We start from the raw sequence: 24,398 nt of genomic DNA, 5'->3' as shown, positions 1-24,398 counted from the left end.
TTTAATAAGATGACTAGGTACAAAACTAATACACAGAAACAAAAATGATGAGATATATATACAAATGGAAACCAGTTAGAAGATAGAAGTGAAGAAGAGACTTCCTCTTATATTAGTCAAAAAAAAGTAATATAACTAGAAAGAAGCTTAAGAAATGTTCAGTATCTACATGACGATATCTTTGAAATACTACTGATGGGACAAAAGAAGATATGAACAGTTGGGGACACATAACATACTTTTGGACAAAAAGGTATGTCAGTTCTCCCTAAAATATATTTCACATAATCCTTATAAATACCCAGAGCAAACATCATACTCCATGGTGATAGACTAAAAACGTTTCCTCTGAGATATATAAGAAAAGGATGCCTGCTTTCACCACTTCTGTTCAACACAGTTGAAATTCTAGCCAAAGCAACACAAGAAAAAGAAATAAAAGTCATCCAAATTGGAAAGGAAGAAGTAAAATTATCTTAAATGTAACTACATTACTTATTTAACATGGGGATTTTTGTCTCAACCCCAAAACCCACATCATTCTTTTTTTTTTTAATTAACATACAATGTAGTATTTGTTTCAGGGGTACAGGTCTGTGATTCATCAGTCTTACAGCCCACATCATTCCTAATGGGTGCTATGGAAAACAGTATGTTGGTTCCTCAAAAAATCAAACATAGAATTACGATATAATCCAGCATTTCCACTTCTGGGAATTTACCCAAAAGAATTGAAAGCAGGGTCTCAAAGAGGTATTTGTACACCTACGTTGAGGGGACGGGGGTTAAGATTGATTTATTTATTTTAGAGAGAATGAGCAAGAGCATGAGCAGGAGGGGCAGAGAGAATCTGAAGCAGATTCTGAGGTGGGGTTTGATCCCACGACCCTGAGACCAGGGCCTGAGCCGAAACGAAGAGTCCAACACTTAACCACTGTGCCACCAGGCACTCCTGTATTCCCACGTTTTCACAGTAACTAAATCGCAAAAGCAAACCAAGTGTCCATTGATAGATGAATGGATAAGCAAAATGTGGTATATACATATAACAAAATATTATTCAGCCTTAAAAGGGAAGAAATTCTTCAATATGCTACAACGTGGATAACCTTCAGGACATTAGATTAAGTGAAATAAGTCAGTCACAAAAAGACAAATACTGTATGATTCCATTTATAGGAGGTACTTAGAGCAGTCAAAATCATAAAGACAAAGTTCATTGGTGGTTTCCAGGGACTGGGGGGAGGGGAGAATGGGGAGTCATTGTTTAATGGGATCGAGCCTGCTTCTCCCTCTGCCTACTGCCCCCCGGCTTGTGTGCTCACTCGCTCGCTCACTCGCTCTCTCAAATAAATAAAATCTTTAAAAAAAAAAAGAAAGAAAGAAAGAAAGAAGCCAGACAAAAAGTACATACTAGGGGGGTGGGAGGATGGGTTAGCCTGGTGGTGGGTATTGAGGAGGGCACATTCTGCATGGAGCACTGGGTGTTATGCACAAACAATGAATCATGGAACACTTCATCTAAAACTAATGATGTAATGTATGGGGACTAACATAAGAATAAAAATTTTTTTAAAAAAGTACATACTATAGGATTCCGTTTATATAAAATTCTAGAGAATGCAAACTAACCTATAGTGACAGAGCAGACCAGTGGTTACCTGAGGATGGGGATGAAAGAGGGAATGATGGATTGCAAAGAGACGTGAGGAAACTCTCACGGTTGGTACACATGTTCACTGTGTTGAATGTGGTAATGGTTTCACAGATGTATTCATATGTCAAAACCCATCAAGCATACACAACTATGTGTGCTTTCTTACACATAATTATACATCATTAAAACTGTACAAAGAGGGTATTAGGCTACAGCCCATTGAATAAAACAGGAAATCTGTGAGTCAATAATAATATGAATGAGTGAGTAGAGATGATAGGTAGATAGATAACTAGATGATGATGATAGACAGATGATAGGTAGGTAGATAGATGATAGATAGATAGATAGATAGATAGATAGATAGATAGATAGATAGATAGATAAAAGATGCCTAACACCAAATGTTACTAGTGGAAGTGTAAATTGGAATAGCCACTTTGGAAGACTCTTGGGCAGTATCTGCTAAACCCAATAAAGCAAGGTATTCGAGAGTGTGTACAATGTACTACCATTTGTGTAAAGAAAGAGGAATATGTAGACACACGTGTGTGTATGCATCTAAATGTGGGGTGGGTGTGTCATCTGCTACTTCGCAGATCATCTCCATCTCCAGAAAGATTCCAAGAAATTGCTATTGTGATGTTTGGTGCCTCCGGAGAGGGGATCTGAGTCATTGAGAGACTAAAGTGGAAGAGAGAATTTTCTCTCTAGTCTCTTTGTACCTCTTAAATTTTGTGCCATGTGAATGTATTACCTTTTCCAGAAAAGAGTTTAATGATTCTTTTAAAAGCAAAGAGAAACCTCCACGGAGCGACTTCTCTCTGACCTCACCTCCCACCACTTCTGCAGCTCACCCATTCTCCACTAAACTGAGCTGCTCATCCATTCCAGAAAGGGGCAGGCGGCGTCTGTCCATACACCTGCTTTTTCCTCTGCCGGGAACACCCTCCCTTTCCTATCCCCGCTCCGAGGAGCCTCTCTTGTCCCCCAGTTGGCTCGGCTTCCCCTGACTCTTCACTACAGCAGAAAAGCCACTCCGCGCCCACACCGCGTTCTCATCGGGCTTGGATCATTACCACCTCCTCCGTGAGCTCGCACCCCTGCTGTGGGGAGAATTGCTGCCTCCCTTACAGTCACAACAGAAGCAAAGCCCAGAGAAGAATGTGTCTGACTGTGGGGGCACAGAACCTCTCACCTGACCAGCAGCGTGGGGGCTGCCCCTGGCTCGGGCAGCTCCGTGCGGGGAAAAGACACTTTCCTGAAATAGCTCATCCCTGCCCGACTCAGGAGTTGTCCCCACACCTCTTCTCTTAAGGCCCCCGCCTGCCGGAGCAGATCCACTGGTGGGTTTGACTGGACGGCAGAGGCAGTGGGCTTTGACAGAGCACCCCTCTCAACCCGGGACTTTGTTTAAACTCAGTCCTCCCCCAGAGGCCATCAGTGGCCCTGGGAAATGCTACTCATGAGATTTTAGACTATTGTAATTTCCCTCTTGTATAATGCCAAGCTGTTGATTTTCTTTTCTCTGTACAAAATTTCCTTTGGCCACTATGCAGTTGGTGGGCAGCCTGTGGAACTATCTGTGGGGAGCTCCCCCCAAGCTTCTGAGGGAGGCTTCAGCCAAAAGAGAAGCCACCGCATAATAATTTGGAGACTTTCTGCTAAGATGCCTGTCACCCCGAAGTCTGGGTTCTGAGACCGCCCTGCCTCCATGGTAGCACGGGACCGAAGCGTCGGGAGTACGGTCCTGGGCTGTGAGGACAGCTAGGGTCACCTGCCTCCTGTCTTCCCCCACTCTCCTTAGATCACACGAATGTAGGAGCAGGGGGAGACCTTAGCAACTATGGAAGGCCCCTCCAATCTCTCTTCATCTCCCCATTTTACAGTTGAGAAACTGGAGCCCAGAAAGGAAAAAGACTTGCCCAAAGAAACACAGCAAGTTACAATGGCAGAACTAATTCTGGGACCTGGGCTTCTCCACGCTGCCTTTTTCTCCCTTCTTTTCTTCTATTGCTGGGGCACTGTGGTCTTGAACCGGTCAGTTGAAAAAATGCCTTTCTTTTGACCTGAAATCTCCCTCCTTCTCCTGACCAATCCGGCCTTCCCCTGAATCCTCTGTGCTGGGCTTCAATCTGGGGCAAAGGCATGTTACAGTTTACAGAGCCCTGGGGGTGTGCCAGGGGAACCCAACCAGATTTTCCAGCTTGCATAACCTGAACAGATCCTGGGGACAGAATGAGGCCAGCACATGCCCATGAGTCAGCTCTGTCCCAGCATTGGGCCCCCATAAAGCTGTGATCTGAGACCTGTCCCCGTCTGCCCTTCCCACTCCTCTCTGAAATGATCACACCCCCACCCTCAACTGGCAGGGCCCCAGAACTCAGGACACCAGCACCACTCAGGACCCCGGCTCCCCCCACATAAAACTATGGGGCCATAGTCCCTGCGTCCTCTGCAAACATTCCATGTACCCTCCACACCCTGGCAGAGAGAAAGTGGACAAGTAGGACACAGGGAACGAAGTCCCATCGCAGGGGGCGGAGAGACTCCTGTCTCCGGCGCTGGAGAGAGCGAGAAGGCCAGCGTCCCAACGGAAGCGCCCCTCCGAGCCGGCGTGCCATGGATGCCCTGGTGCGCCTCCTGCAGCTGCTGGTGCTGCTCCTCACGCTGCCCCTGCACCTGATGGCTCTGCTGGGCTGCTGGCAGCCCCTGTGCCAAATCGGCTTGCCCTACCTGATGGCTGTGCTGACTGCCAAGTGCAACCGCAAGATGGGGAGTAAGAAACAGGAGCTCTTTGGCCAGATAAAGGGGCTTACGGGAGCCTCCGGGAAGGTGGCCTTGCTGGAGCTGGGCTGCGGCACTGGTGCTAACTTCCAGTTCTACCCAGCGGGCTGCAGGATCACCTGCCTGGACCCAAACCCCCACTTTGAGAAGTTCCTGACAAAGAGCATGGCTGCGAACAAGCATCTCCAATACGAACAGTTTGTGGTGGCTTCCGGAGAGGACATGAAAGGACTGGCAGATGGCTGCATGGATGTGGTGGTCAGCACTCTGGTGCTGTGCTCCGTGCAGAGTCCGAGGAGGGTCCTGCAGGAGGTCCAGAGAGTGCTGAGGCCGGTGAGCCGCGCGGAGGGGGAACGGGGGTGGGGCAGGCAGACGCAGCATTGGCCCCTCCAGGATAGGGCCTCGGGGTGCTAGCGCGTTGGACACCCATCCACCCCCACCTGCTGGTGAACAGTGAACATGACCGGGGCCTCGATGGGGCAGAATAGGGTGCTGCGGAAGCCCACGGGAGAGCCCCCTAATGCAGCGGTTGGGGGGTGAGGGGGGAGAGACACCTAAGGAAGTGATGTTTACACTGAGATCTGAGGGATTGAGCAGGATGTGGAGGAGTGGGGAAAATAAAAAAGGGTTCTAGGGGCGCCTGGGTGGCTCAGTTGGTTAAGCAACTTCCTTCGGCTCAGGTCGTGATCCTGGAGTCCCGGGATCGAGTCCCGCATCGGGCTCCCTGCTCGGCGGGGAGCCTGCTTCTCCCTCTGACCCTCCCCCCTCTCATGTGCTCTCTGTCTCTCTCATTCTCTCTGTCTCAAATAAATAAATAAAATCTTAAAAAAAAAAAAAGGGTTCTAGATAGAGATATTAGAGGACATAGAAGCTATAAGATTTTGACTTGGGTGTGGAAAGGAGTTTAGGATGGTTTACGAGTTTCTGGTATCAGTGACTGGTGGAGGGGAAGAGGGAGGGTAGAGGGAAGTGTCAGTTGCTGAAATGAGAGGAACGCATTTGGGACTTGTTGGGTCTGAGGTGCCACTGAGACAGGCAGGCAGAAAAGCCATAGAGGCTGTGGGAAGTCAGAGAAAGATGTGGCCTGCACATAGAGATGTGGAAGTCACCAGCTTGTAGCTGGTAAATTCAGAGCACAGGGGTGCGTGAGATCACCTAGAGAGGGTTTAGCAAGGAGAAAAGGGCTGAAGGAACGGCAGCATTAGTCACGAGTCAGGTGCAAGGTTTCCCCGGGATGTCGGCCACAGGATAAGGTTGGATGTATGTGTCTGAGTCTCAGAAGACAGCGTCTCTGTACACGGTGAGATCTCTGCTCCTGTCTCTCCAGCTCCCCATCTGTCTGCCCTCGGCTAAGCTGTCCCTCTGGCCATTCTTTGGCTGGCTGTCCCCCTGGCCATCATTTAAAGATCGCTCACCAGTCACCCCCACTTCTTCAGATGCGCTTTTGACTGGGAGGGTAGGAGCCAGGGGCTACGGAGAAAGTCAGGAGCAGAATGATGTGCTTCATGAACCTGCTGACCAGCAACCCCCGCTTCACCAAGAGGTTTGACCAGGCGTGGTCAGCGGGGTGGAGGTGAGGGCAGAGGATGTTGTAGAACGGAGCAAAGAAGGGACGCTAACTCTCTCTTCTCTCCCAGGGAGGAGTGTTCTTTTTCTGGGAGCATGTGGCTGAGCCACGTGGAAGCTGGGCCTTCCTGTGGCAGCAAGTTTTAGAGCCCACCTGGAGACACATTGGGGACGGCTGCTGCCTCACCAGAGAGACCTGGAAGGACCTGGAGAGTGCCCAGTTCTCTCAACTCCAAATGGAACAACATCCCCCTCCCTTCAAGTGGTTGCCTATCGGGCCCCACATCATGGGAAAGGCTGTGAAATAACCCTTCCTGAGTCCTGCCTCCAGCTAGAGCAATCCTGCCTACCGCCTAACCTGTCTTCTACTGAGGGGCATCTAGGCAGAGAAGCCATTCCCCCCACCGCCCCTTTCCTCCCTCCCCCATCTCTGCCCCCGCGTCTAACTTCAATCCTTCCTGCCAAAGTGAGAAGGCTCTATTCCTAACCTGACCACAGGGAGGAAAGCGATGTCCTGCCATGTCCTTGACTGCAAATCCCTAGACTGGGTCTCCCAATTTTTGCCCACCCACTGCTAGGGCAGTTCCCTTGTTCCCATTAGTAAAGGTCCCCCTCCTCTTCATCTGAGACCACACGCATGTGCCCAGCCCTCCCTCCCACTACCACCTTTGTCCTGAGCTGTGGGGGTTACAGAAGGAAGCAGTCCTCTCCTGGAGACCCTGGACCGGGGGAGCAGGACTCAGCAAAGAAGCCAGAGGTTTTGTCCTCAAATATTTTTTAATAAATAGACAAAATCCACTAGATTGATGCAGCAAACTAAGGTCAGAGGAGAGGGGAAACTAGGGAGGGAAGAGCCCCTGAGTCAGCAACACAACCTCCTCCCCAACCCTCTGGGCTTAAGGCACTTTCAGGGGGACAGGTCCTTGGGGTCCTGTTAAATAGGGTGAATGGGAGAGGGAGGGATCAGAGTCCCTCTTCCCACGTTTGCATCAGGACATCACTGCCCTTCTCCCCTACTCCACAACCCCATTCCTGATTTACTGCCCTCATCACACACTGTTTTAAGGGAAGTTTTGGGGGGTGTTCCTTGGGGGGGGATGCCTATGCCCCTGAGGAAGCAGATCCTGTCACATCCTGATGGGGCACCAGCAACCCACTCTGCCCTCTTCATCCCAAGGAGCCATGTCGGGGGGAAAGGGTGGAGGGGACCCATGGGCCAGGCTGGGACCCAGGGAGCTAGGTGGTGCCTGACATGGGATGCCCATCGGAACCTGGCTCAGGGTGCCCATCAGCAGCCAGGATGGGGTGCGCATCAGGGCCCTCCCGCCGGGGGCTGCCCCAGTTGTTCCTCAGGATAGTGCCTGTCTTCTCCTCCTTGAACTGCTGCCGGTCTTCCCGCGGGATTTTCACCGCGTGGTACTGGGGCACAGTGGCCTCGGGGTACCGTGCCCGCTTGAAGAATCCCATCTGTAAGGACCCCAGGCCAGACATGAGGAGCCTGCAGGGCTGAGGCCCCTGGAGCAGATCCCAGCACAGCCTAGCCCCTTGCCTCCACCATCAGTGGGGGAGAAAGTACCAACCGCAGCAGAAAGGAGCTGGGTGGAACAGCATCCAGTGCGGTGCGTGGCCCCCACAGGTGCCACAATTAATGCCGGGCCCCCAGGTCCTCCCCCACAGCGAGAGAAAGACCAGGAGGGGCCAAAGGTGCAGGACCAAGGACATATCCCTTGGCTCCAGAAAGCGGGAGTTGAAGATGGAACAGCAGGACCGCAGATCCCACCCAAGCTTTTTTTAAGAGACCCAACAGCATGCCCCAGAACATAAACGAGATCTGAGACAAAAAAATGACTTCCTAGACCCCTGCATACTGGGAATGACTCCTCTCGAGCCTCAGACACACACCCCGTGTACTCAAACAGCATTTCCCTCGGGGCAGGGCCCTCCCAAGTCCATGAATATGGTGACCTTGCCCCGCCCTACATCATGAACACATTGGCCCTTCTATACCGAGGTGGAAATGTGCCCCTTGCACACTCACACTCAGGACCACCCGAGGCTCCTACATGCTCAGACCGTACGGCATGTCCTTGTACATTTGTCTCTGCACACTCATGCCCACAGAAAAGCCATGCATGGCACCTCCCTGCACCCCCACATGCTCATACTGCATGAGCCCGGCCACCCCTTTGTGCATGCCTCAGGTCGTGTGTACTTGCCCTTATAATACCCCCCTTATAATTACTTCCCACCCCCGTTCCACACCACCCCCGTGCAATCTCATTTCCTCACCCTGGTCCCCTGAATGCTGGGGGCTCTACTCATACATACACACTCACACGCACACACACGTGCACACACACAACAATTACCCCACAGTCCCTGGGCCCCCAGCTTCCATGGCCGAGGGCTGCACAGCCAGATGGGCCCGGTGATAGTTGGTGGGAAAAGATGAACTTTGGCTGCTCCGATGGAAGAAGCCACACTGGGATGTCAAGGGCGGAGGGGAGCAAAAGAGGTGGAGGATGGGAAGACTCAGGAGGGGTGGGTGGGGGCCCTTATCTCTACTCTGTCCCCCTTCCAAGAAAGCAGGGAGCAGGGATTCTGGAGCCAGTTTCATGAAGTCCCCGAAGACTGGCCAGGTTCCCCACACTTTGTATGCTCAGCCAGAGGCCTGGTCCATTGATGACTCACATTTACCAAACAGTGCGCTTGGTCCGCACCTGGTCCGGGGAGGACTGAGGGCAGTTCTCCAGGGGGCCCCAAAGACATGCATGGTCCTCCATTGCCCAGATGTGGCATGTGGTGCAGGGTCTGACGATGGGTGGTGGATGCGATTCCCTGTACTGACATGTGCACGTGTGTGCTTTTTGGTGGAACCCCAGACACAAATGGGATTCTGTCTACACTGTGTTCGAAGACGGTTCCATGTAGAGCCTGGTATGTGAAGGTTCTGAGTTCCGTGCTGGAGGCAGTCCCTGGAGGTTGTTCTCCACGCTGTTGTGTCTTCTTTACCACAGTTTCCTTCCCAGCCTTCCCTGCCATGCTCTCGTTAAATCAGCTCCCACTTCCCTGCCTCCATGGCTCTGCCTCCCATGGTCCCACCCACGCCATCTCCCACCTCCAGATCCTATGACCCCATCTTCTTCTAAGCCACCCGCTCTCAAGCTTTCTCACCTCTGAACTCCCACTGCACTCGCTGGCCCTAGCGCCTTCTGCCTGGTCCTTCCTACAAGGCTCACCTCCCCCACGAGACTATCAGACCCCGGAGGTCAGGATCTGCATCTGACTTCTCTCTGAAACTCCGGAGCCCGACAGAGTCCCTGGGACACACAAGCGTTCAGTGTCGATGGGCCAAATAAATGAGAGAGCGGGTGGCACAGAGGACCATCGCATGAAGGGCCTCCCGCCTGGCAGGGAGGCCCAGCCCCCACCAGCGCCGCCTGCCCAAGCCTCACCTTCCACATGAGCAGCACCAACAGAGCCAGCACCAGCAGCCCGGCCAGGACGGCCATGAGGATGACCCACCAGGGGACTCCTTCTGCCACCACAGCCACAGGGTCCAGGTAAACCATCACGGGGATCTGGGGAATGAAGGGTTAAGGGAACAAGGACTGGAGCAGAGGGAAAGAAGAGCTTCCCCACCCCAGCTTCGCCAGGCCTGCAGCTCACCACCGTGGAGGCATCTCTGAGCAGCAAGTTCTTGATAGAAGACTTCACGGTGATATTGGCTCGGACGATCACTTCCAGGGACTTCACAGCTGAGTACTCCTAAGGGAGCAGAGGACAGCCTTCTCCTCAATGCCCCCCGCGCCCCGCCCCAGCTCCTGAAATTCTAAGTGCCATGGTGCCCAATACAGAGGGCGTCTCTGCCTGCCTTGGGTTAAGAGTGTGCTGCACTTGGACAGGGAGAAGGCAGAAAGAGCAGCGAGTCCCAGAGGGACGGCTGGGGAGGAAGATGCCAGCCCCACCGCCACAGTGCCCTTACCTCCAAGAAGGTGCTGTTCCAGAGGCGGCCCCACACATGCAGCACAGCAGCGCGGTCAAAGCTGTAGAGAGGGCAGCTGAATACCACGCAGTTGGCAGTGCCCCGGGCACAGTCCTAGGGACCGGGACAGGCAGGGCTCTGAGCCACTTGGCCCCAGCCCACTGAGCCTCCCCAGGGCCCAGCACCCTCACATATACACTCACACGGACACAGAATCTGCCCAGAGACTTCACTTTGTCCGTCCACCCATGAGCTCCCACACCCTGGACCCCCTATTGCCCTTGCTCCTCACTCATATCGCTTCCATTTTCCTTAGCCGACCTCAAACTCACCTCCTCCAGGAAGTCCTCCCAAACTAACCCCATGGTCCAAAAGAGCAGCCTACCCCAAATCTGGCCTCTCTGGCCTTAAAATACATGGGGAGCAGGGAGGAGGTCTCTTATTTGACAACAGCAGCTGTCAGTTTCCAGTTTTGTAGTTTCCCAGTTAATGTTTATGTTATATTACAACAGTCCCGTTTACTGAGCATCTCCTAGCTGTAAGGTACTTATTAAAGCCATCCTGCAAGATGCATATTATTATCATCCTCATTTTCCAAACTAGGAAATTAAAGTTCAAAGAGGCCAGGTGCAGGGTGCCTGACTGGCTCAGTCCATAGAGCATGTAACTCTTGACCTCAGGGTCATGAGTTCAAGCCCTTTGTTGGCCAAAGAAATTACTTAAAAAAAAAAAAAAAAAAAAAGAGGGGCACCTGGCTGGCTCAGTCAGTGGAGCTTGAGACTCTTGATCTTGGGGTTGTGAGTTTGAGCCCCACGTTGGGTGTGGAGATTACTTAAAAATAAATTCTTAAAAAAAAAAAAAAAAGGAGGCCAGGTGACCTTGCTCAGGCTGCACAGCTAGCAAGCTGGTAAGTGGTAGAACAGATACTTGAATCCAGGTCCATGTCAGGCAAAGCCACATTCCTATGCTAAGCCCAAACCCACTGAAGGAGGAGGAGGCTGTCCCAGTTGCTGCTGGGGCACGGGGGACATAAGCCCTGCTCCTTCCAGGTCTCACCTACATCCGTTTGGCCCGATCCCACCTGATGATCTAGTTGCCTAAAAATTGTGTTATATTCACCACACTTCACGTACAGGAGAAGGCCTTTGAGAGCATTTGAATTCTTTGAATCGTCTTTTATTTTGCCACTTTTGAGCAGCTCAAGAATCCTTGGCCAGTTTGTGTAAAGGCAATTTTAAGTGAAAAAATCAAAGTTCTCATTAGAAAGGGAGGTCTTTCAGGGGAAATCAGCCACATGGAGAAGGCAGGACGATACCTGTGACAGGGAACCTACCATGATGCAAGTTCACGGTACCCCCACGCGCCATCGTGTTGCCTCCTGCCATGCTCTCCGGGAGCAGGGAAGCTGAGGGCCCCCACGAGAGACAGGGTGTGACAGTGGAGCTCCCTCCCAGACAGACGCCGCCAGGCCCAGCCCATCTGTTCGCATCCCCCTGCCAACAGTCTCTTTGACTCCTTCTACCGCCCAGCCTTCCACACCCAGGTCTCCACCTCCTTGCAGCCGGGCCAAATACCCCCCAGCCTGTCCCCTCCACACCCACTGGCAGCACCATCCTACAAGGGAAGAGCACAGAGCGCGTGCTCATTGGCTCAATACATCCACTTAAAGAACCAAACTATGCCCAACAAGTACTTGATTGTGTGGCTAATTCGCTGCAGGTCAAGGGCACTGTTCTGGAGTGAATACTTGGTGGTCACAGGGGGACCCGCGGTGTCAGCAGCTGCTTCACGGGTGTGATATAAACTGTCTTGTCAACTCGCTCCAGGTGTGTGACCATCACGCCTGTCAACAGGCCAGCCTCCTGGACGCCCAGCACCCTAAAGCTCCCTGCCCCCCGCATCCCCTGTGACATCACCAACAGCCCCGCCCCTCATTCGGACTGTACCGTGTTTGCCCTGCCCTCACCAGGGTGATGTTTTTCTTCTTCTCAGCGGAGGACACCGGCCACCAGGACGTGCTGGGCTCCAGCTGCTCAGGATGCTCCTCTTGTTCCGGCTGCTCCAGTTCCCGTCGCCGTCTGTCCCTGCTGTCCACATCCTGGATGCGGGGAGTGGGAGCAGTGAGCGTCCCTCCCAACACAACCATCCTGAGATGCCATCTCCTCCCCACTACCTTCCCCCTGGGCCCCCACAGCCTCCCACAGCCGCCATGACATCCTTCCCAAAGTCTAACCCCCCTCCACCCTGCCTCAGTGGCCCTGACCACCCCGCCTAAGCCTCACCAGCTGGAGGATGTTGGGCCTCGGGGAGCAGAGCCCCTTCTGCCTGGGCCCCTGCCCGCCCTCCAGCTCCACCCGCATGGGGTACAGCAGCCACTTCCCGTTGGCTATCTCATGGGGCCACATGATGTTGAGGAAGGCAGAGCCTAGGGTGTTCAGCGACTGGCCTTGGTTGGAGACCTGTGGGCAGAAGGGAGTGTGAAGGGAGGGTGCTCCGTTTCTGAGTGGGCCTTAAATCTGCAGAGACAGAGGGGACAAGGGCTGAGGGGAAGGCCTCAGGAAGCAGAATTTCAACAAAGACTTGGGATCCTAGACCCCACCAGGCAACATCCTCTGCCTACGCCAAAACCAGGAAGGCCTGGAGATGTCCCTGCGAGGGGAGGCCCCAGCCAAGCACGAGCAGAGTTTTAAGGAGAGACATCAGCCCTCCCCCACTGTCCCCATCCCCCAGCTAAAGCCCCTGGCAGAAAAGCTTCCCTGGACCCTCATGGTCTACCAGACCAGCAGGTGAGATGTCCACACAGGGATGACCAGGAAATGGTCAGCCGAGGCCCCAACAAAAACACCTGCCCACAATCAAGGTCCAGGAGCAAGGGGAGGCCTTGAACTCGCTGGATCATCATGCTACCATAGGGTGGAAGAACCACAGCCTTGGAACATGCCTCAGCCAGTCTCTGTGCCAAGAAGGGAGGGGCCTGACCAGGGGCCTTACCAGGACACTCACCGTGACCTCATACTTGACCTTGCTGCCTATATCCCGTTCAGACTTCATGGCGCTCTCACCCCGCACCACACCAGAGAAGAAGAGCTGTTGGGGAATGGCCAGCCTGGCGTGGAAGGGTCAGAACGGGGGGGCTGAGGAGGCCTGGGGCCTGGCTGACTGGAGGGTCAGGAGGCAGAGCCCAGGCCAGGGCTTGGGAGTAGCAATGCCCACCCCTCCAGCCGATGCGCCCATTTGGGCAGAGCTTACCCTGTAATGGACAGCGGCAGCTCAATGAAGACACGAGCTCGGACAGAGATCGGATAAAGCTCCTGCTCGCTGATCCTGGTGTGTGGGCAGGAGCACGCATGGGCAATGGGGCATGGGCGCCACCCCAACGGCTCCGATGAAAACAGCAGAGCCCCATCCAGGTGGACATCAACCCAGCTGCCCCTACCCTCACCACCCCCGGCCCCCCCAGGCTCACGTGGCCAGGAGCAGTTCCACTTCCAGCTCTGTGGTCTCAATAGTGATCCCTGAGGTGCTAAGGATGAGGTAAAAGGTGACCTAGGCCAAGAGTGGAGAGCGATTAGAGTCAGGGAAGGCTAGGGGCTGGAGAAGGGCTCAGGGCTTAGAGAGGCACTCGGACAGGGATAAGGGCTGACATGCCAACCTGGGCACCTCTCTTCATGGGGTTCCCCAGCTCACACTCGACGTGGGAGGCATTCTCATTGGACAGGCAGAGCGGCTTCTCCTGCAGTGAGGAAAGGAGGAGAGGTCAGTCCGGGTTACCGGAGCCCCCGCCACCCCACCCCACCCTGCCGCAGGCCCTCACCGCGGGGTCCAGGGCGCGGACTCCTGAGTAGTGCAGAGAGCCAGGGAGGGTGACCAGAAGCTGGGCTTCATGAGCATCATCCCCATCAGCCTGGGGCTGGGCTGGATCCGAGGGCAGGTTAGTGACCGTCAGCTCCAGGCCAATGACCGGCTGCCCACTCAGGGCAAACAGGGCTGTTGTCCCATCTGCATCCCTGGAGGTCAGATCCCACTCACACTCTAAATCTGAACATCTTCCTTTGCCTCTCCCTCTCCTGCCTGCTCCCCGCCCGGGGCATGCTGCCTGCCTCCACTCCCTGGTCTCCCCTCCCACTGGCTCCCCCACATCGGCCTCCATGCCAGTCCAAGCCTCAGGTCTTCCCACACTCAAGAGAACCAGATGGGGAGCCTGGAGACCGCTGTTCCAGTCCAAGCTCCCCTACTTCCTCACCTGGGGCAAGGAGCTTAACCTTTCTAGGCCCCCTGTTCTCCATCCACAAAGGAGCTAATAATAATGCCTACCTCACTGCGTTGGGGAGACTAAACAGTGCACTGCACATAAACTGTGTATTGTTATACGTCCTGTGCAGGCATGTTATTCCTTGCCAGGAGAGCCTCTGTGGCCCCATCGCTGACCCTCATCTTCTGAATTATCAGCTTCCGCCCTCGGTCTGCAAGCTCAGCCCCGCCCCTCGGCCTGGCCCTCCTGAGAGGGATTCCTTCTCTTCCTTGAACTCTTGCCTTCCCACCCCAGCTGCCCCCTCGCTCCCCCCTCACATGGGCAGAGGCTGGAACTCCGTGTCACTGATGCGGGCACAGAAGCGCGCATGGACCAGCTGCAGATTGCTCTGGCAGATCTTGTCTTCACCACAACCTTGCTTCAGGAAGTGGATCTAGGGAGAGATGTGAGGAGAGGGTCATTCCTAGGGGTGAGGCAGGAGGTGAATGTGTCGCCAAGGCACACAGTGGGGTGGAGTATCACAAGATTAAGCAACAGGGCTTCAACCCTCAGATCTGCTGCTTACTAGCGGTGTGATACTGAGCCGGTCACCGAACCACCCTGAGCTGTGTCCTCCTCAGTAAAACGAGCAGTGATGGCACTGAGGTAGAGGCCAGAAGGCTAGCCCACAGCCAGACCACATCTCCCTAGCCTCCCTTGCGTGTAACTGATTCTGGATTTAGAATGTGAAGAGAAGTGAAGGGCATCACTTCCAGGCTGGCCAGGAGAGCCATACGAGGAGCTTCACGCTCCCCCTTCCAGCTGACAGGGATAGAGGTGACCTAAGGACCTTGGGGGCCACATCTGAGGATGACAGATCCCCATCAGCCTGGGCCCCTGAATGAACGCATAGAATGGAAGATCAGTGCCCCCTCTAACGAGGAACACATGATCACTTGAGCCATTTTCCATTTTGTGGTCTACTTGTCACAACACCAAGAGACATGGGGAACTGCTGGGGTAGCCTGTGAAAGAGTTTTGGAAGCTATGAATGCTTGTCACTGTGAGGGATGATGATCATTACTCCTTCCAGCTCCTTCTCCTGAGCTAAGCCAGAACCCATGCTCACCTCTGCCCGCTGGGTGCTGGGCTGGTGAGCACTGAGGATGGGGGCCACTGGGGGCAGCCCCTGGCCAGGAGCCTGTCGCCGGAGCCGTGGAGTCTGGAGATTGTAGGACAGAGTCACCACAATGGCCCGAAGCTTGTCTTTGACATTCTCCTGGGAAGAGGAAGGATGGACGTGGATACTAGAACAACCCTCAGGCCCCAGCCAGACCTAGGACAGATTCTGAAACCTGGCAAGAAGCTTGCAGAGATGAGAGAGAGAGAGGTAGAAACCAGAGTGAGGGGGAGGGAGAGCGACTGGGGTGGAAAAGGGAGGAGACCAGGATCCAGGGCTTTTGAGGACCAGGTATGACAAGGGAACCTGCCATCTCCATCTCCAGGGAGGATAGAACTTGTACTCTGCACACAGAAGGCAGAAGGCACAAGAAGGCAGCAGGTGAAGAGGAGGTCAGCCCATAAGGGAGGCTTCCCAAAAGTTGAGATCAAAGAATGAGCTGTGAGCATATTAGGGAAGAAGCTAAAAGGAATCAAAAAAAAAGAAATCATGCAGTGACAATGACCCTCAGAGGCCAAGGGGTCAGGGCCCACCTGTAGCTGGAACATGGTGTCTCCACAGACTCGGTCATGCTGGTGCTTCAGCCACACGGTGCCTGAGGCCTGGTGCTTGGGGTCATCTAGGCCACGGCTCAGGAAGGTCACACGGGGGACCTGGCCCCGGAGCCTCCTGTCCGTGTCTCCATCTAACACATAATCCAGGGCTGTGGCATGTGGAGAGAAAAGAAGAGCCAGTGAGCTGGGGAACTGCTCTAATCTAACCCTATCTCTGAGATGCCCGTCTCTCTACCTCAGAGTGACCCACCCTGAAGCCCAGCGGGGCAGGAAAGGGGAGGAGGACTTCACTCACCCACAATAGGGCTGTAGCTGCTGGGGGTTGCAATGTAGCTGAAACAGACCCTCAAGTCCACGCTGTGGGGGCAAGGGTAGCTCCTGAGCCAGGCCAGGCTGATGGGCCAATGCCTCACTCCTGCCCCCCGGCCCCAGCCCCCAGCCCCGCACTGGGCAGAGAAAGGGAGAGTGGGGAAAAGTGGGCCCTGAAATCTCCCTGCCTCCCCTTGGACCCCGCCTCACCAGACCGAGTGGCCAGCAACACAGTTAGGCTGCTCTAGGTCGATGGCTCGGGGAGCAATGAAGACCTCGTGGGAGACATGAAGGACCGGTCTGGCCCTGGGGAATGGGGAGTCGAGCACAAGAAACATGAGACTCTGAGGCAGGGAAAGAGGGCAGCTGATCCCAGGCAGGCAGAGGCAGAGGCAGAGGCAGAGGAGAGGAAGGAGCTCACCTAAAAAGCACAGCAGTGTCGGCCAGGGAGCCGACCAGTAGGTCCGGGTAATGGTTCCCATCCACGTCCAGGCCACCCGAAAGGGAGTAGCCAAAGCTCTTTATACCCACGGCCTCACCCTCCAGCACCTGCAGGACCAGACCATCAGCTCCCCCACAGCATGACCCCCAGCTCTGCCCCCTGCCCTCTGCTGCCCCCCTAACTCCCCCCACACCCACTCCCCCCACACCTCATCCCAACGAACCCCTCACCTGGGAAGGTTTGAGGACAACCCCCAGGCTGCTCCCATGGTAGATAAAGACTTTCCCATCCCCATCAAAGGGAGCCCCCACAGCGATATCTGTGGGTATGAGAAAAAGGTAATCAGACTGGGGTGGGGCGGGGGGGGCAGTCATCCGGACCCCAACCTTCCCTCAGTCACTCAGTTCCATATAGTATGTTTTCTATTTTATTGAGAGGCTACTAAGTCCCAGGCATCTTACACACATCATTTTTAAGCCTCTTAGCTACTCTCTGCGGATATTACCAGCTCGGAAAGTTTACTTGACCCAAGTCACAAAGCTGGTAAATGGTAAAGCTCAGATGCCAGCCCAGGTTGCTTCTCTCCCAGAGCCGTCCGAAGGCCTCCCCCTGACCTCTGAGGCGCTTCCCCATCCCTGCCTCTGACCCTCCCTCCCCCGGGGCTTTCCAGTTCCCAATCACACCTGCAAAGCCATCTTGGTTGATGTCCCCCAAGACAGCCAGGCTGATCCCGAACATGGAGTCAGGAGAGCCACAGAGCCGGAGAGGGGAGACCCCAGCCCAGTGACCCCCCTGGTTCATGTACACATACACGGCACCCCCCAGCTCTTCTTGGCGCTCAAAGAAGTAAGGGGCACCCACTACCAGGTCTGCCCAGCTACGGAGAGAGGGAAACAGTCAGTGTGGCTCCCTCCCCAGCCACGGCAGTCAGAAAGATGCCGGAGGCCCGCCCAGCCTCCCCCAGGCTCCACTCCCCTGTGCCCATTCTCACCCATCATTGTTGAGATCAGCCACAGCCAGCGAGTAGCCAAAGCCAGAGGTCAGGCGCTCCCCAGACAGCACAACTTCGGGCACCAGGCGGCTGGCACTGTCTTTGCGCAGAATGACCACAGCGCCCTTGTGGTTGGCACGGGGGGCCCCTGCCACAAAGCTCAGCTCCTCTGCACGCACCAGACCCTTCCCCGAGTCAATGGAGAAACCTGGCGGGGGGTGACTTACCAGTGAGCCCTCCCAGAAAGACTCAGGAGCCTAGCTGCGTCCAGGCACCGCCCCCCCCCCCCACTCTGCCCCCTCCTCACAGGTCTGGAGCCAAAAGGTACAGGTGCCCTCCAGTTTATCACCACCACAGCTGGACTGCCCTGCCTCCCCCTCCAAGGGCCTGGCAGCCCTCCCACACCCAGAGACTAGAGTTTGGCACAAGAAGTGCAATGAGGTCAGCCTCAGGGACTGGGGAAGAAAGAGAAAGGCAATGGCTAGGAAGGTCAGCCAGCTGGGCAAGAGCCGAGCAGGGCACCATGCCTAAGGTCCCCAGGGAGCTGCTCTACCTTCTGCACACCCAGGAGGCCCCAGCCCCATCTAATGCACCTTCTTTGCCCCCCACTCCATCCCTGCTGGCAGGGAAGGGAAGTCTTCATGTGGATAGAGGGGAGAGAAGGGGGAGTGGGAAAGAATTTGATTCACCCAAACATCTCCCAGGCCTGGTTTCCTCCCCCTTTGCACAGGGCTGCAGATGAAACAATGAGAGGGACTTACCAACAAGGATAGACCTTTCTCTGGCATGTGTCCACTCTCCATCCCTCAGAGCAAGTCCCACTAGAGCTCTACCCTCCTCTCCCAGTACAGCCTCAACCCACCTGGTTCTTCCTCCATGGAGAGCCCTGTTCACAGCCCCCTAGGCCATCCCCCTCGGGGCATCTTCTCCGGCCTGGTCACTGGGCCTAGCTCTTCTTTGAAATTTGGGCCCAATATGTATTTCCCTGGGTGTGTGTTGGTGAGGGCAGGGCAGGAGAGGAGGGGAGGCCAGGCCAAGCCCCCAGGGCCCAGGGGGACGTGGTGGGAGCTTACAAACCTAAGTAGCTATTCAGGGCCAAGTCTCCGGCTGGTCCTGGGAGCCGGTCAGCGGGGTCCAAAGTTTTATACACCAGCTGGTCAGGGTCAGAGCTATCAATGTTGGTCACAAAGAGCAACCCTGCGGGGGGCAGGTGGGGGGAAACACCAGGGAAGGGACATCCAGAGGAGGGGCCACAGAGTGGGGAGACAGAGCCAGACATAAAGGCAAGAAGAAGGAGGTAGAAGAGGAAGAGGGAGAGAAAGAACATGAGAGAGACAAAAAGACCAGAGAGATAAGAATCAGAAACAGAAAGACAGAGAGAGAAAGGGTGAGAGACAGAGACAGAGACAGAAGGATGGGAGCGTGGAGAGGGAGGACAAGAGAGAGGAGCAGAGGGTTAGAGCAGCTCTGGGCCAGGGAGGGGTCCCTACCAAAGTAGCTGTTGGCAGGGACCGGGATGAGGCGGGGGTCCTGCTCCTTCTCACCCCCCGCCTCGTAGGGCCCGTCGTCCAGGTGCGCCAGGTCCGCTGAGCCCTGCGCACAGAGCTCCACCCTGGCGGTGCCTGCAAGGACAGACCTGTTAGTGCCCGGGCCAGGGAGCGAGGAGCACCTCTCAGGCCAGACACCAGTTAAGACAGGCACACAGGGAAGCCCCTCCTCTCCTTCGCAGCCCTATCTCTACCCCTTCCCCAGCCCAAGCCGCTGGTCCCACAGACTTGCCGCCCCACTCACCGAGTGTCAGCTCAGCCCGCGGCAGCGTGCGGAGACGGGAAAAGGGGGTGATGCCGTGGGGCGGGCGCGCTGGAGCGAGCAGGCCCAGCCGTGCGTGTGGGGGCTCATGCCAGCATGGTGGGCAACATTCAGCCATTCGAAGGCGGGGAGACTCCCCCACTCGCGTGCGTGCTGGCATGCCGGGGGTGGAGGACGCGGCAGTGCCCCAGGGCGACATGGCAGTGAACGTGTGGGCATGCTTGGCCACGTGCTGCCCCCAGTCCCATCTCTGAGGTAAGAGGACGTTTTGGTTCCCTTCTCCCCTCCCTGAGGGGTGACTCACCCTTCCAGTTATAGGTTCCCGGGGCCCCAAAGAGGAGGTAATGGCTGTCGGGGGAGAAGGCAGCAGCTGTACCCTGCTGGCAGAACCCAAATTGTTCGTGGCTCTGGGGGCGCCCCTCACAGAACTTCCATTCGCCACCATCCAGCTCATCACGGATGGCCAGGTCTTGGCTTAGCACAAAGCAGCGACCAATCACATCCCTGGTCTCTAGGATCTGGTCTACTCGTTGCCGAGCCTCGTAGCGGTGCGCGCAGGTCTGTGGGAGGAAGCGACACGGGGTCATCCGGCCCTCAGCCCCGTGTGGGCCAGTGACCTGCTGGAGCTACACAGCCCACGTGCAGCCAAGCACGCAGACACACACACATTACTTGGGCACCACCACCCAGCCCAGCGCTAGGCGACATACACATACCTATCCCAGCTGCGCTCACTTCCCTGCGCTGTTAGGAAGAAGCCTTGTTCCGCATTCTGCCTGGGGACCCAGGCCCCACTAAGCCAGCACACAGCACCCCCTATGTGCTTATCCCCGACAGGCCAAGCTGGTCCTGACTCTGGATCTTTGTAAGTGCCACCACTTGGCCTGCGAAGAACTTCCTCCTCTCTCCACTCTTGAAGCATTGCTTATTCTTGAAAGGCTGGCTGAACTCTACCCCGCACTGCCCCCGCGGGAGTCTTTTCTCTCCACTCCTCCTTTGGACTTTCACATACTGGGGACTGTACCGCTCCCTTAACAGTAACCATATTCTGGGGCGCCTGGGTGGCGCAGTCGGTTACGCGTTTGCCTTCCTCTCGGGTCATGATCCCAGAGTCCTGGGATCCAGCCCCGCATCGGGCTCCCTGCTCAGCGGAGAGTCTGCTCCCCCTTCCCCCTGCTCATGCTCTCTCTCTCACTTTCAATCTCTCAAATAAACAAAAATTTAAAAAATTCTTCAAAAACATTAACCATAGGGGCGCCTGGGTGGCTCAGTTGGTTAAGCGACTGCCTTCGGCTCAGGTCATGATCCTGGAGTCCCTGGATCGAGTCCCGGATCAGGCTCCCTGCTCGGCAGGGAGTCTGCTTCTCCCTCTGACCCTCCCGACCCTCCCCCCTCTCATGCTCGCTCTCTCTCAGTCTCTCTCTCAAATAAATAAATAAAATCTTTAAAAAAAAAAAAAAACATTAACCATATTCTGCCCTACGGTGACTCCAATTATTAATTGTGTTTGCACGTGTTAGTGATGATACAGAGAGAAACAGAGAACGAGAGTCTCCAGAACTATTCAGTAGGCTTTGTGAGCCATGGACCAGGCTTTTTCCCATCTTTACATTTCCTCTCTCAGTAACTAGCACAATGCCTGATGCTTAAAAGGTTCTCAGTAAGAGTCTGACAAATGGATAGATGGATGCTTAGATGGTTTTAAATTTATAAGGACAGGCACCATGTCTTCTACCTTTGGTCCTGGGAATGAGGCCATCATACGACACGCCAACCTGTGTTCTATAAGCACACCTGTGCACACACACACCCCCACCCTGGCACACAGTCACAAGAAATGGTACTCACGACAATCTTGCCCCCAGGTCCCTGGCTCCGAACACTGACTCCCAACCACTGGTTCTCCTTGCTCTCCTTCTGCACGTCAGCTGGAGGCAGGATGGTGGAAATGAGGAGAGGGAAGAGGAGGCCGAGTCCTCTCCTCCCCTTCCTGTGCCATGCCCCCTCCCCAACCCTGCGGGGTCCTCACCTCCACGGTCGATGTCCACTCTGTAGCAGTCAGTCTCTTCCAGGCTCAGGGGGCAAGCGAAGAGGCCTCCGGTGCGATTCGCCTGCTGCCCAGGCAGAGCCAGGGCCTGCGGAGCACCCACCAGCAGCCTGCACAATGGGGCAGGGGCCAGCTTTGGCAGCCAGAGTGCCGTGCCTCCCCAGCACTGCCCAGACCCGACCCCTCAGAACCAAGCAAATGTTGAAGAACTAAGGAGGAAGGCCAGAAGTCAGGTTCCCCGAGTCCTGGCAAGGGCAAATTAATACGCTTGGCCATGCAATCATCACATTACATATGCACATACTCTCTGGATGAGGGCCCACGTGCACTGTGGATACACACACACAGACACGCGCGTGCGCGCACATGCACACACACACACGCGCGTGCACGCGCACGCCAAGCCAAGTGGCCTGGCCAGCACAGCTAGTTTGAAAGAACCGCCTGTTCCCAGCACCTGTTCCTGACCAGGCCTTTCCTACCCACTTCCTGGCCCCATCCCCAAGCTCTGCCCTCCTCCCCAAACCCAGTCCAGTTGGAACCCTCCCAGAAATGCCAAGAATGCTGAGAGCAAAAGTAACAGGGGCCCAGACTGGCACCACGAGGTGGCCCAGGGACCAGCTTCAGAGGCCAAGCAAGGGGCTAGATATGGGCCTGTCCTTCGTCACCCTTCATCAGGGACCCATCAGAGACCCCATCCTCCCAGCAACACTGCCAGCCCGGGATTCTATCTGTCACTCTAGCTGGCATGGAGGTAGGGGCAAATTTCTCATCTGTCTCCCATCCTACCCCCATTTTCTGCCCATACCCTGAATCCCCTTTCCCATCCATCGTCCCTCCCCTCCCCACATCCATGATTTTCCCCATTCCTCCCACCCTCCCTGCCCCCACCCTGTCCTCTCTCCTACCTCCCCCTCAGACACTTTCCCAGCTACAACTTTCTTGGCAGGACAATTTTCCATGATCACAGCCAAGGCTTCTTCCCCAGGGGAGGACTGTGCTGGGAATGGAGGCTGCCTGGGTCCCCTGGGGCTGAACCCCAGGCCAGGAGTGAAGGAAGGGGTAAGGTGAGGTGACTGGCACCCAGCTGACTACAAGGATCTCTCTTCACAGGAGAGACTCAAAAGTGGAGGCAGGGCAAACCCCGAGGCCTCTCTCCCACACTCTTTTCCTCCATCTCCCTTGCTGGGGGACAGGGCCCGAAGCTGTTCAGGCAATATTGCAGACAGGCATCTACAGGGCACTGGGCCAGTTCTGAGGAGGAGGGGAGGGCACAGAGCCACTCTCCCTTCCCACAGCTCTGGTCTCTTAGCAGCTGTCGTCCCGCATCAGAGCCGGCGTCCAGACCAAGCAGGGGGCGGGGAGCGGCAAGGAAGAGGGCATGCATTCGGCATTCATTAACAACTATGTACTGGGAACCTATCGCCTGCCAAGCCCCATGTCAGGCACCGGTGAGACAGGCAGTAACATTATTCAGCACCTACTGTGGGTCAGGCCCTCGGCTAGATGCCAGGGATATGAGGAACTAACATTGGTCACTCTCTACCTAATGGTCCAGACATCAGGCTAGGCAGCTTTCATGCATGCTCTCGTTTAAGCTTCATGACAATCCTATGTGAGGATTCTTTTCTTGTCTTTCGGATGAGGAAACCCACTGAGACGCGTTAAGCAGGATGCTGGAATTTAAATCCACATCTGCCTAATTCCAAAACCCATGCATTTTCCACCATACCAATGACAGGCCATCTCCAGAACACTGAGACAGACCACTCCAGAAAAAGAACAGAAGGAAGGGAAGGGAAGGGTACCCTGCACAGAGAAGGAAACCAGGTGGCATGGCCAACTTTCAGACAAGTCCAGAGTATCCCCCCACCTCCAAACTCAGAGATGGCCATATCTTGGAGGACTGGGGCTCTCTTATTCATAGCACATAGCTAAGCACCAAGAGAAGCTAATATCTCCCCTAGAGGTCTAGAGTAGGGAGGAGGGTGGAGGGAAGGGGTCCACATGGAGGAAAGAAGCTGGTCCGCATACATATATATGGCCAGCCTCACTCTCAGTGGGGACCAGACCAGCCCACCCTCCCTGGAACAAGAGTTCCCACATGCGGCCTCTCTAGTCCCTCCACCTCTGCGCCCATCACACACTTTTCTGGCTTCATCCCACCATCCCAGCCACCCCAGGCCTCCGGACAGAACAAGAGCCTCCGCTGCAGCCACTGCAGGCAAAAGCAAGAACGTGTTGGCAGCTGGGGGCAGAGGGATTCCCCAGCAGCCTGGCTAAGTGGAAGCAAAGGAGTAGCCCACTACCACCGCACCTCTCAATTCTGCACACACTCCAAGGCTCTGACCCAAGGCCTGCCCTCCCTGACTCTCAATCTGGGTGGCCCTCTGGGGAGGGTGCTTGGCCTGAAGGCTGACTTAACCAGGGAGACCCAGCCAAGCGTTTGGATCCAGGCTTGCAGTAAGGCACTGAAGCTATTCTCTAGCTCTGTGGAGCATGATACACGAATCACAGTGCTAACACTTTCACAGCACTCCCTCTGGGCCTCGCGCTATTCTAAGGGCTTTCTATATACTAAGAACTCTTAAACCCCACAACTACCTGGTAGTACTAGTGCTTAACTCCGTTTTACAGTTGCAAGATATAAATGAGGCTGAAGCCACAGAGCAAAGAAGGTTAGGCTTCAAAGTTTCATCCAGAGGGAAGATTGAAAGACATCAAAACAGGTGAGGCCTTTCGATCAGTGGATGCTGGTGAAGGCAACCTGCAACACACAAGCTAGGGACTGAGCAAGGCCGCTGGTCTCTCATGTGCCACCAGGCAGCAGAGCACCCCTT

General features: G+C 55.1%; 2 protein-coding genes across 5 annotated transcripts in view; one reads left to right on the top strand and one right to left on the bottom strand.

Annotated features, from left to right (window-relative positions):
* ITGA7 (integrin subunit alpha 7) overlaps window positions 1-24,398 on the bottom strand; it is a 31,731-nt gene that overhangs the window by 5,480 nt on the left and 1,853 nt on the right. Inside the window, exons 2-26 of one of the 4 annotated variants that reach the window (XM_035002451.1) lie at window positions 21,541-21,668; window positions 21,360-21,439; window positions 19,816-20,071; window positions 19,193-19,324; window positions 18,780-18,899; window positions 17,703-17,910; window positions 17,395-17,588; window positions 16,942-17,030; window positions 16,691-16,818; window positions 16,480-16,575; window positions 16,256-16,317; window positions 15,940-16,109; window positions 15,356-15,505; window positions 14,565-14,680; window positions 13,810-14,002; window positions 13,648-13,728; window positions 13,462-13,541; window positions 13,245-13,319; window positions 12,999-13,101; window positions 12,278-12,454; window positions 11,962-12,093; window positions 9,996-10,109; window positions 9,680-9,778; window positions 9,466-9,591; window positions 6,769-7,477 (exon numbers count right to left, since the gene is read on the bottom strand). In XM_035002451.1, the coding sequence (XP_034858342.1) occupies window positions 7,247-7,477; window positions 9,466-9,591; window positions 9,680-9,778; window positions 9,996-10,109; window positions 11,962-12,093; window positions 12,278-12,454; window positions 12,999-13,101; window positions 13,245-13,319; window positions 13,462-13,541; window positions 13,648-13,728; window positions 13,810-14,002; window positions 14,565-14,680; window positions 15,356-15,505; window positions 15,940-16,109; window positions 16,256-16,317; window positions 16,480-16,575; window positions 16,691-16,818; window positions 16,942-17,030; window positions 17,395-17,588; window positions 17,703-17,910; window positions 18,780-18,899; window positions 19,193-19,324; window positions 19,816-20,071; window positions 21,360-21,439; window positions 21,541-21,668 (3,340 nt within the window). In that variant the 3' untranslated portion in view covers window positions 6,769-7,246. Of the gene's footprint in view, window positions 1-6,768; window positions 7,478-9,465; window positions 9,592-9,679; window positions 9,779-9,995; window positions 10,110-11,961; window positions 12,094-12,277; window positions 12,455-12,998; window positions 13,102-13,244; window positions 13,320-13,461; window positions 13,542-13,647; window positions 13,729-13,809; window positions 14,003-14,564; window positions 14,681-15,355; window positions 15,506-15,939; window positions 16,110-16,255; window positions 16,318-16,479; window positions 16,576-16,690; window positions 16,819-16,941; window positions 17,031-17,394; window positions 17,589-17,702; window positions 17,911-18,779; window positions 18,900-19,192; window positions 19,325-19,815; window positions 20,072-21,359; window positions 21,440-21,540; window positions 21,669-24,398 lie in introns of those variants that run through there. The other 3 variants (XM_035002454.1, XM_035002452.1, XM_035002453.1) reach the window with 3 other exon arrangements.
* Window positions 2,213-6,725, top strand: METTL7B (methyltransferase like 7B). Its single transcript, XM_035002455.1, has 2 exons — window positions 2,213-4,777; window positions 6,082-6,725. The coding sequence occupies exons 1-2, from the start codon at window positions 4,280-4,282 to the stop codon at window positions 6,316-6,318; spliced, it is 735 nt and encodes a 244-aa protein (XP_034858346.1). The 5' UTR covers window positions 2,213-4,279; the 3' UTR covers window positions 6,319-6,725.

Source organism: Mirounga leonina, unplaced genomic scaffold (genome assembly GCF_011800145.1).
Source record: "Mirounga leonina isolate KUSES-001 unplaced genomic scaffold, KU_Mleo_1.0 Mir_126, whole genome shotgun sequence".
Lineage (NCBI taxonomy): Eukaryota > Metazoa > Chordata > Mammalia > Carnivora > Phocidae > Mirounga > Mirounga leonina.
Note: the sequence above shows the minus strand (reverse complement) of the source record. Positions and strands in the feature narration are given on the sequence as shown.